Source organism: Strongyloides ratti, scaffold srae_chrx_scaffold0000003, assembly GCF_001040885.1.
Source record: "Strongyloides ratti genome assembly S_ratti_ED321, scaffold srae_chrx_scaffold0000003".
NCBI lineage: Eukaryota > Metazoa > Nematoda > Chromadorea > Rhabditida > Strongyloididae > Strongyloides > Strongyloides ratti.
The window spans coordinates 468,343-481,212 of NW_020171511.1; the positions used below are offsets into that span (position 1 = coordinate 468,343).

At 19.2% G+C, this 12,870-nt stretch overlaps 1 protein-coding gene across 1 annotated transcript; it reads left to right on the plus strand.

Moving 5' to 3' along the window:
- Positions 1-7,066: 7,066 nt before the first annotated feature.
- SRAE_X000191400 (Peptidase C14, caspase non-catalytic subunit p10 domain-containing protein) lies at positions 7,067-8,878 on the plus strand (the record flags this gene model as incomplete). The annotated part of the gene is made up of 6 exons (XM_024654329.1): positions 7,067-7,093; positions 7,996-8,031; positions 8,091-8,152; positions 8,195-8,246; positions 8,754-8,778; positions 8,823-8,878. 6 exons carry the CDS (start codon positions 7,067-7,069, stop codon positions 8,876-8,878), a joined length of 258 nt encoding a protein of 85 aa, XP_024499384.1.
- Between the last annotated feature and the right edge of the window lie 3,992 nt (positions 8,879-12,870).

Below are 12,870 nucleotides of genomic sequence, written 5' to 3' on the forward strand. Positions count from 1 at the left end.
GTTTATTTATAATTACTAGAGCATTACTTATTTCAATTATTTTTGTAAAATTTTTAATATCTTATTTAAAAAAGCTAAGTCTAAAAAAAATTTATATATTTAAAATAGTTGTCAAAATTTCTTTTGTTTTTAATTTTTAATAATTTTTTCTGGAATAAAACAATGTAGTCATTACAAACATTCAGACATTTTTCCAACTACTTCAATTTCACATAACTTTTATTGCAAAAAGTTTAATATTAAGACTTGCTTCAAATGATTTTTTAAAGTAATATTGAAGTAAAATTTTTATCTAAACATTAAAATAAGTTAGAAAAAGCGTTTTTTAAAAATATACAATGAAATCATTAAAAAAAAAAACTTAAAACTTATAAAATCTTATTAAATTAAAATTGCTTTTTATATAAACTTTTAATATAAAGTTTTAATTAATGAAAGTTTATTCTTTGCAAGTAAGATACGCGAAACGCGTGCTATCTTTAAAATACTAACAAAAGTTAGATTTTTTTTTTATTTTTGTCTTTGAAAATAAACATCACGATTGTTAAAGGTGTTTTGATACTTATAATTATTATTATTTTATTTATTTTTCAAACAAGCTAATCATCACATCCTGATTAAATGGTTTATTATTAGTTATTAACTATATTTGTATTTGTATTTAATTTATATAATAAAGTCTATTATTTTATCAATCAACGTTAAATGATTTTTTTTATCAAAAATGTCAAGGAAAATGTTTATTACTTATGTATAGATACTAATATTCTTGAAAATTGAAAATCAAATTATTTATTATCTGCCTGTCCCTGAATGTTGTTATCAAATACTAAATAAAAAAAATATATAATTATCATAATTATGTATGTTTCATAAGTTGGTAGAAATTGTAAAATTTGTAATGAAATATACTGTATATTCAAGGTAATGGAGAGTTCATTATCTTTCTTGCAAAAAATCTTCTTAGTATGTGTACTAATTTCCCTAGTGGTTAAAAAGTACTTATATCCTTTTCAGCAACTTGTTATAACAAAAATAATGATGTAAAAATTTAAAATATTTGAAAATTCTAATTTATGAAAAAATTATTTTATATAATCTTTTTTACATTATGAATATTATAAAATTAAATAATGTGCAAATTCTTAAAACCACAAGCTGTGTTAACAAATGAATATAGAAAACAGAAATAATGAGATAAAATATACTTCAGTGATCATTTAATGTATGCAATCTTACGTTTCATTATATTTTAGCATACAAATATTTTAAAATTTAAATAAAAGAAAATTTCTATAGTTTTTTTTTTTTCAAATTATTTATTTTTTTTATATTTTAATATTAACCATCATAAAAGATTATGAGTACAATATTTTATTTAAAGAAAAGGAAAACTTAATAATCGACATTCTTTTTATAAATATTAAAAATAAATAATGCAAAGATTAATTCAAACAAATATAGAAAGCTAAAAAATTGGATTAAAAGATAATAAGAAATCTAGTTTTGTATAATCTACTTAAATGACCAAAGAAATAGTTAAAGAACGTTAAAATAAATAATTTTAGATATAAATATAGGCATAAATATTTATATTTTTTTTTTAAATTTAATTATTAATTTTTATTTAGTTATTGTTTTATAAAATTTTATTTTATTATTTTAATCACTTTATATAATTTATCTAATTTTAAATAAAAAGTAATAATATTGTATCTTTTTATAATCGTTGTTTTTAAATATTAACATCTATGATTTTAATTTAACAATACTAGAAGTGGTCTTATTTTATTAAATTCTTTGTTTTCATAGTTATAATAGATTTTCGTAATAAAAATTAGTTGTTAACAAGTTTTAATTTCTATTATTAGATTTATATTAAAATTGATTTAATACATAAATTTTTAATTAATAAAAAAAGAAACATAAAAATAATAGTTTTTATCTTGAGTTTTTTTTTGGTTACTGGTTATTTTATATAAATCTTTTAATTTATTACATATAAAAGTAATTTAATAGAATATCAGTCATATAATGTATTGCTAATTATATTTTTAAGTAAGTATTTGTACAGCATATTTTAAAAAGTAAATTGGCTACATTTAAATCAAATACATCAGCAGGTGGAATGAAATAAAAACCTTTTTAAGGATGTTCGTCATTAACACATAATTATAAATTCTATAATGTATATACATATATGTTACTGAATGTCTTTGTTTTGCAAATATTATTAATTTTTAGTTTCTGTACTAATTAATAAATCTTAAATTTATATTTTATCTTTCAACTTTAATGTTAGAGATATTTTATCTAACAAGTCATATATTTAGCCGTTATTATAAATATTATGTTTTAAAGTTAAATTTTAATAGTATATTTTTATGATATATCAAAATTTCTTAAATTTCTTATAGAAGTATGTTGTAATATTAATAATTAAAAAAGAGTCAATTTTACAATCTTACTAAAAATAAGCAATCTTATCTTGAATAATTTTAATATAAAATAGGAGTGTATTTTATTTCTTTATAAATTTAACTTTATGAATTCATATATAAAGAGGTTTTTATTAAATCTCAATGTCATTTTCATAAAATCTTTTATTTTAAATAAAAAGACTATTTAAGTTACTGTTTATCTATAAAAAGGTTTAGTACATAGATACTTCATTTTAAAAGGTATTCTCTTTTTTATAAGGCAAAAATTTGAAATATTAGATATATGCATGATATTGTAAATATAATATTATGACATATTTCATAAAACATTTTTAAATATGTAAGTTTATTTATTATATCAAATTATTAAAATTTTAGTTTTTATATTTAAAATTAATTTTACAAAATTTTATAAAATTTTAAAATTAACTGTAACTATTCAGATATATATATTAATATTTTATTTTATTAGACAACATATTTAGATATAAACAATTGATATCGTTTTTTAAATAAACATTAAATTTAATATACATACACATAAATATCTAAAAGAGTAATTTTGTATATAGTTATCAATTGATATTAAAATTATTTTCTAAAGCTTCACGTTAAACATTGGCTCAACATCTAATTGATATAATGTTGTTGAGCAATGTTTTAATGCAAAGTTTTAGAGAATATACTCCTAATCATATTATACTTTATCAAAAATAATATTTCAGTTTTTAAATTTAAAATATTAAAATTCAATAAATTACATAGTTTTTTTTTAAAATATTTATTACATAAATAATATAATATCATAAAATAAATAAAAATTTTTTTTTATCTAATTCTACTAAGATCATTTTATAATGTAAAGCTGTATTATTTCCAATAGAAAGAGTAAAGCATACTATATTAAATTTTCTGCTTATAAAAAATAATTTATGTTAAATTATACTTTATATATGCATATATTTTGGATAATTTTATAACTAAAAATTTGTTGAAGAATTGAATTTGAGTTAATCTTATACCGTATTCATTTTGTAGACTATTTTAAGACTTCTTAAAATTGTATCTACTAATTTTACCAGATATGTAAAGTAACATACTTAAAAAAAAATTTTCATAAAAACATTATTATACTATAAAAAAAAGTACAGTATCCTTGTTTTAACTCAAATAATAAATTTTATTACATACTTGAAAGTTATTAAATATGTATTAATTTTATAATTTACAATCTTCTTTTTCATTTAAAAAAAGAAATTGGGCCTATTATAAAATGATACAATATCTTTTAATTGTATGTCTTTTATTATCAAATGTATATTTGTTAATTGTTTTAATGATAACAGTATGTTATTGATTTATAAAATCAATTTAGTTTTCTTTTTTCAATTTATTTCAAAATGATACTTTAATTTTTATGGAAAACTTACAAAAGTAAGTTGATTAAATTATAATAAAAAAAAGTCTTTTCTCACACGACAATTTTTATCCAATAAATTCAAATGTACTTTAAAAACATTCTTTTATAGAATTTTATCTTTTTTTTTAATTAATGTTCAAGGACAACAATAAAGTTCTAATTGCAATTTTTAAAAAATATAATTTTCTATAAAATTATATAATTTATTTTTATTATAAATTTTATTGTAGTTTGTATAAATAATGTTCTTATAATAGAATTTTATAAATATATCAAAAAATAAACAAACCGGCTTATTGGCATTTCAATTAACAAGGCGAGACAAAGTTGCTGTTCCCTCAAAATGACAATATGTTAGTTGTTTATAACAAACTACACTACTTTTTAAATAAGATATCATATAATTTTCTGCTTGTCAGTAGAAGTCTAATTACTTTTCATCTATAAATTATATTTTTAGCGGTTAACACACTCTTTTTCTCATGATGAATATAAATAATGAATTAATAATATATATTTAAAAAAGATATAAAATGAATTTCAAATTTACTACAGTATATCCTTTCAATTTAATACAATGTGCGTTTTATAACTATCCCGAAGTTTGTGTAATATAATTTTTTAGATGATAAATCATTTTTATAAAAAAAAAATTTAACTTATAAAAATTACATTAGAAATAATACAACAATCAAAATGTAAAGACATTTTCATTTATATAATAGTGCTTTTTAATTGTGTTTTAAAAACTATTATATATCTTAACAATCAAACGTTAGATTTATTGGAATGTTTAAAACAAAAATATTAAAATGGTCTGCAGTAATGTCTCACAACTTCATTTTTCTTTATATATATATATCTTATTGAGGATTTTTCATATTGAAAATAATTTTAAAAATACTATTATATTTTTAAAAATCAGATTTAAAAACATGTTATCAGATATTTTATTAAATTTTTTTCAATCATTCAAAGTAACATATTTTTTTCTTGTAATACTGATAATATTATACATTGTCCAAAATTATAATAATGTTACAAACCATTATTTACCTTTAAATTTTTATTGTTTAAACAACTTAAAAAAATTAAATTAATGTGTAAACTATTAAATTAATATCATTACAACTTTTTTTCTTAATAAATATAATTCTTAACTCAATAACTAGTAACAATGGAAAGAAGTTGCAAATTAATTATAAATTTCTTTTTAAAAATCAAAAAAATTTGTTCTTTGAAAATTATTTTAAGTAATATAATAAATATTTTTTAATCAAAATGATATGTTTATATATACAACAAATTTTCCAGACTGTTAAATTTATGAAGCAAAGAGAAAAAAAATTAGTGAGTAATAAAAGTATTATCAACTTGCATTATAATACATTGTATAAAATAGTTTGAACAAATTATAAAGATCTTCGTTTTATTCAAATTTTATCTATTCCTACTCATTTTTATTTATGTAATATAAATGTTTATGAAGAAAAAAAAGATGTTTATATATGTAAATTTTTAAGTATATTTATAAAAATAATTACAATAAAAAAATTTAAAAAAAAAATAAAAAAAGTTACATAATAAAAAAAACTACAAACTACGGTAAAAAGTTAAAAAAAAAAGTATTACATTCTATATACAATTTGCGAATGTATCCGTTATCACTAAGTAAAATCTAAAAAAATATTATGAAAAATAAAAGTAATATTATTCTTTGTACAATTTGCGTACTCCAGGTATTTAAAAAAAAAGGATTGAAAAGACATTTGATAGAAAAAAAATGATAAAAATTTATTCTATATACAATTTTGTGCACGGCCAGGCCAGAATTTTTGAAATGGTTTATTTTTTTTTTTTTTGTTTTTTATTTGATTTTTTCAATTTTTTTGTTTTTTAGATTTTTTTTTGTTTAAGTTCTATGTACAACCTTGCGACCGATAAAAAATCCAAAACCACATTTATATAAAAAAAAGATATATATATATACATATATTTGTAAATATATATATATATATATATATATATAAATTGGTAGACCATTTGGTTTCTACCTTATGAAGATAACTTCATAATAAAAAATTATTTAAGATTATTTTCCCTTCGCAATATCATGTTAAGCTAGTTTGCTAATAAAGTTATAATAACTTTCCGCATCCGAGCCCATAAACATTATTTCATTCATTTATCCTCCATTAAATGAAGAATAATGTTCCTCGTGGAGGAAGCAATTAGCTTCCTCCATCCAGGAAAATCAAAATCTCCTTGTGTTACTTTGTTTTTCTAAAAAAAAAATTTATTACTAAAAGTCTCAGTGAAATATATATATATACCTTTGTAAATAAAAAGTAATACCCAAAGTTGAAGTTTTGTGTTAACAAAATATTTTGTTAAATCCTAAAATAAAAATATTACTAATTATAAATATTTAAATATATATATATATATATCCTATAATGATTTTTCAAACTGTTATATTTTTAAATGAAATAAAAGATTATTATTTAAAATAATAAGAAGCATTTAATCAAATAATTTAGCACTGCCCATGCTACGTAATACTAGAGGTCAGAACATAAGTGGATAATAAAATATGTCGGTATATTATACTTTCTCATCATTATGGTTAGACACATTGAACTCTCAGAATGACAAGGCATCATGTACATACATTATCAATACTACTGTATGAACTAGTGCAATTTTCAAGTAAAAAATGATATTTTTCTTCAAAATGAGTCTTATTTTTAATTAAAAAAAAATAAAAAAAAGATAAATTAATGTATTTAAGGATGATCTATAATATGTGATATTTTTTTTTCCAAAAAAATTCTGTTATTTTAAGTTATTAGCCACTTTTGTTGAGGAAAAGTGCAAAATGTTGCACTAGTTAAGAAAATTCTCAGTTCGATCAAGGAATACTTAAAACTAATTTTCCATTTTTTCACATAAAAAAGTCTGTTTTTAAGCTGTTCAACATACCTTTATTCTATTATAATTGTCAAAAGTTTTTTTATGTTTCACATTTTGCAAACTTTGATTTTTTTTGTCATAATCATGTATTTTATTAAACTTATACTATGTTTTTTGATTTGTACCATCATTTTATATTAATATATATTCAATAATTTTTATTTCCATTTTATTTTCAATAATTTTATTCTATCTATATTTTGTCTCTACTTTAATTTATATTTTAACTTCTATGGATTATCTTATCTTTACATTTTTGGTAGGTTTATTTTCTTAAAATTATAATTTATATACAAATTATTATTTTGCAAGTTTATGTTCATTATTTCTAGTACATATTAGTATATAGATACATTCTAAATTATTAACAATTTTTAAGTTAGCTTATTAGTTAGATTGAGAACAATTTTTTTTATCTTTTATTATATTACTACTTTTGGTACAAATTATTAACCCTTTTTTTTTATTTCACCACTTGTATATTAACGATATTTTAACTATAATAGAAGCATATTATAAAGTATAGTTAATTGTGGAAGATAAAGTTCTTATATCATTGACGTTACTTTTGTCAAAATCATTATTTAAGAAAATTTCCTAACATACTTTATTATAATTATTAACGTTTTCAAATGATTGTGAATATATCTGATTATATTTTTATAATGTATTCATTTGTTAATTGGTCTTTGTTAAACAACAATTACTTTTTTTTTCAAATTCATATTTAAGATATAATTTGTTTAATATTCCTTTGTTATGAATAGATTATATTCTTTTACTAATATTTATAAATTAAAAGTTGTTATATTATTTTATTTGATAAAAGCCGATTCTTTTTTTTCAAATTCTCAATGTTTTTAAATGGGTGGTGTTCTTGGTTAGATAACATAAGCAGAACGATATATTTTCATAATTGTGCTATCTATAATAATATAACTGCCATTTCCAACCCACTTTATTAATGAGTTTAGATTATAGAATAAAGACAGAGATAAAGAGTACCATGAAAATGGCAATATAAAAGCTTGGAAATTTACTTCATCCAGTCATTCTTTAGATATTTGTAATAATTTTATTATTTATTATAGCATTAATATCCTTTTATGTTTAAATTTTTTATAATGTTAACATTTTTATATTTTTTTATTTTATTTGTAGATTCAAATTGCGGTTTTTAAACCTAGTCGCAAATTTGTGCTCTCATAGAAGTTTGAACAATTTTATGCACTTTTTATGTTCAAATTTCTATTGAGAAGTCACAAACACCCTGGTATGTCGCAAATAGAAATGTCGCAAAGGGGAACTACTTTGTAGGGTAAGTTTAATAAGTATTCAATCATTTAATTATTTTTTTTAGAACTTTAGCAATTTTACTGCAGAGTTTCAAATTAACACAAAAACGATTGGATGTAACTAATTTTTAAATTTTCAGGATATACCTTTTTGGCAACGTGGGATTGAGGATTGACTGAATAATTGACATCAAATTAAATTACATCATTTGAGTTAAGTTTTTAAGGACGCCATTACTCGCAAAAATTTTGGATGTATGGTCAAATTATTTACTTAACATCATAAAATCGGTTAATTTGGATGCAATAAAGTTCCCTCTAAAAAAAAATTTTTCTTTATATTATAAACAAAAGTTTTATACTTTTTAATATCTTCTATTAATATATAATTTACTTTTACAAAAGTTAATGAAATTTTTAACTTTTTTTTCAGATTATATTTTTCAGACTTGTACAAGACTACTGTAAATGGGACGAACTAAGTTTAGTATACATACATACTTAATATGAGGGATGTATTTATTTTTCAGGTTATTTAATGCTTTACTTATTTTTACATAAGTAGTATCATTTATAATGTATATAAGCATATAGTACATTAAATTTAAATAAAATTGTCTTTAGATATTAAAAAAGAAAAGATTAAATGGTAAGTTTTAAAAAGGATTTTCTTATTTATTTTTATTATTATAGGTGAAAGCAATAGAAGAAAGCAGGCATACAATTTTAATTCATATAGTGCTACTTGAAATACAATATATCCATATAATGTTATAGAAAATAGCATATAAAATTCAATTTTAATTAAAGTACAATTTAATAATTATTCTTTTTTTTAAGGAACGTAAAATCTGTTTCAAAAGTTTCTGCAACATTACCACTAATGAAAATTTCTCAAATCTCAAACACTATTGCTTTGCTCTGCAGAAACTTAGTTACAAATTTCCGTCCCAAAGAATATCTTTACAACGTGAAAAAAAAAATAATTTTAAAAGGACAATTCGTAAAGGAATATTCTATAAGGAAGACTTACAGATGAAACGGGCAAAATGAAATTCGCAAGTTAAGAGACACAAATAAAAGGTCACAAATGGAAAGCCGCAAATAAAGAATCGCAAATGAAGAGTCGCAAAATTGGTTTTCAATTCGTTGAAGACTTTCTTTTTCATTGAAATATTTCTTTAAGAAAAAAAATATAAAACAAATACTATAAAATTTTTTTCAAAAACCAAAAACAACTTAAAATTTTAAAAAACACAAAAAAAAATTTAAAAAAAATACCAAAAAAAAGAAAATGAAAACAAAAATCTTTTATTAAATCAAAAGTAATAATTTTTTATTTTTTTTTAAATGGCTTGGATAATGCACATGGATGCTATGGTCGCAATGAAATTTTTTTTATTTTTTACTATATCAAACAAAAGTAAGTTTTGTGATTAAAAAAAATTTTATATTATGTTTTTGTAAATAATTATTAGTTTATGAGATTTGTAATAGTTTAAAATATAGATAAGCTATAGTTTAGATTTTTATAAGAGGTATAGTTAAGTTTTTTTCTAATGAACATTAACATAAAAAAATGTTTCTTGATATTTAGTTTTTAGTAGCATTGGTAATATCTAAAAAGTTAGTAATATAATTTTTTTGTAGAATATATTGTATAGGATACTTTAAATATAACAAAAAAAAACATAAAGTAGGTTTCAGATGTATTAAATTTTTTATTTCATTAGAATAATTATAAACAAAAGATTTTATCTACATACATATTAATTTAATTTAAAATGCAAATAAATATCCTATTAGTTAAGTTATACAAAATTGATGTTATAGATTTATAAATAAGATAATTTATACATTAAGATGAGATTAATATTTTTTTTTGTATGAATTTTTGTCTTAATTGTTTATTTTAAACTTTACATCGTACTAATGTTATTTTTTCGGTAATTTTTTACAAACTCTTTGTTAAATTATTTTATTTTGAGGTAAATTAATTTGTAAATAATTTTTAGTATGTTTTATTTTAAAATCAAAACATATTTAAAGTTTTTTTGTCATAGTGAATACTACTTTAAAACGATAGATTTAAATATGACAAACTTATTTTTATCCCACTTTTATTTCTTCTTCTGAATTATAAAGATATTTGATATTAGATATATAAAATAAAGGTTTACATATTTTGATAAAAAGTAATCACTCACAATAGGAATTTTAGTGATATGATTGTGACAAAATATTTTGTTTTCACAACAACTTTATTAATTTTTTAAGTAATTATTAAAATTATTTCATTAACAAGACAATAAACATGTAGTAGTAGTATTAGATTTATTAACCAAAATATACTTTTTAAAATCAAATGTGCTATATCTTTATTAATCATTAAATTTCAGGTTTTTGCCACCTTTTGATTTTGATATAGTTCTGGACCTTATAGTGTTCAATAATCGCAAAATAATGTCGTCTCAAATTTGCTAGTTTCCAATGGGGAGATACCTGATTATTCAAGTATCTCCCCATCTCTCCCTTTGCCCACCAGAAGAATGCCTTATTATTTTTTTTGTAAGTTATTCAAAAATAAAAAATATCATAGTAAAAATTATTGGTAAGTTTATTGGATATATTGTATTTTCAACAATTAATTGGAATTAGCACAATCAAATTTTTCCAGTATACAAGGACAAATTATCAAAAAACATATCATTTAATCATTTTTAAGCTAATTAAATTTTTATTTTTTATTGTTTTTTTGTATATAATATTGTTTAATAAAATTGTAATATTTTATTTGCTTGTGTTTTTCTCTTAAATATACATCTGTATCTTTTTTTAAATTTAATCATACAAGAACAATTATATAAAAGAAATCAAAAAATAAATTTTTTAACCTTATGTAAAGACATTAAATTCGAATATTACTTGTTGTTTGCAATTATCATTTACCACATGCATTAAAAGTAATATTTTCTTGATTAAAATAAAATATTGTTAAATTTTAATAATGAAATTTCTGTTTAACTTTTAAATAAATGTAACTACATTAAATTTATTGATATAAGATAAAATTGAATATAAATAAGTTAATTAAAAAAATTATTAAAAACTGTATTTGTAAAAATCTTCAAAAATTAACTACTTTCGAAAAATTGTTAAAGATTTATTTCATAAGCATTTTTGCTATAATCTAGGAAAATAAAAATCTATTACTTTAGTTTTTATCAATACATTCAATCTAAATCCTAAGTTTAATTTTCTATTTGATTATACAAATAGTTTATGTTTAACAGTTTTTTTAGTCATTTATGTTTTATTAACTCTTGAGATACATTTAATTCCATTTAAAATTCTATTGAAACTATAACTTAAGCACAAGAAATTGCAGTAGTTTTTATAAATAAAATCGAAAATGATTTTAAATAGTTATGAAAAAAACATACTACAAAAATTGAGTGATACAACAAACACGTGGTTATACAAGAAAATGGTAATATAAGATACAAAAATGGTAATTTTTTTTAATTTTAAAATTAATTTTAATACCATGTAATGTTTGCAAAATTAAAACTGCTTTGACATTGATTTTTGAAGTATATTGCTTTTATTTTAAAAATAATTATACTTGTAAGCTAAAATTTATTTTTCAGACAAGGAATTGATATAGTTTATGAGATATTAACATCAAAAGAAGAAACAGACTATAATCAATTATTAAAGAGAATGTAAAAATTATACTGGAGATGCTATTGTTAGTTTCCGCGACTCTGATTTAAAATCATAAATAGATAATAATTTTCACAATACTGTTAGATCTGGTATTCAATACTCTTTAATTGTTCAATCTGACAAATTTTAACAATTTAACAAGTGCACTTTTTGCATGCTCTTGCTCACAGAACATGATAGATTAGCTATAAAATATTTAATTACCTACGATTATCTTTAAAATTACATAAAATTCAGCATAAAAATTACTTGTATTTTTTAACTTTTATCAAATTTAATTTCTTTATACAATTTTTATATCACTATAATAAAATTTAATTTTATTATTTGGATTAGTTACTTAATTTTTTTAAAAAATTTTTTCAAATTTTTTTTTAATAGAATAGAAAAATAGGGAAATTTAAATAAAAAAAAAACAAAAAAAATATACAATAATTTATATACTTTTTTCATAATCGTGATTACTGTTGCTACTTCAGCTATTACTAATTTATAACTAAAGATATATTTTAAAAAATTTATTTTTTTCTCCAGTTTTATTATGTGCCATTATATAATATTATGTGAAGCGCTTAATATGATTAAAAAAAAGAATTAGTTCAAAAACTTTTTAACATTCAGTTATTCTAATACTTGAATTCGATAGCCTTTTAATGCATTGAAAAATTAATATTATTTTGTCTGACTTAATATTACCACTATTTTTAATATTGTAGAACATTAAATTCATACAATTTAAGTGCAATATCTGTCATTTATTATTTTGTTGTACTTCTAGAAACAAAATTTGTTCAAGAGAAAATTGATATCAATGTAAATAAGGTAGTTTATTTTATAAATATAAAATTTCTTATTGAAACATTTTCATAGATGTATAGTGTAAAATTGCCATTTTTTAGTTTTAATAATTCTATAATGATAACAAAATTTGTTTCAAATAATCTAAAATCGGTTACTTTACTTTTAACAATATAGGATAAAGTTGGTCGTTTTTCATATTTATGATAATATT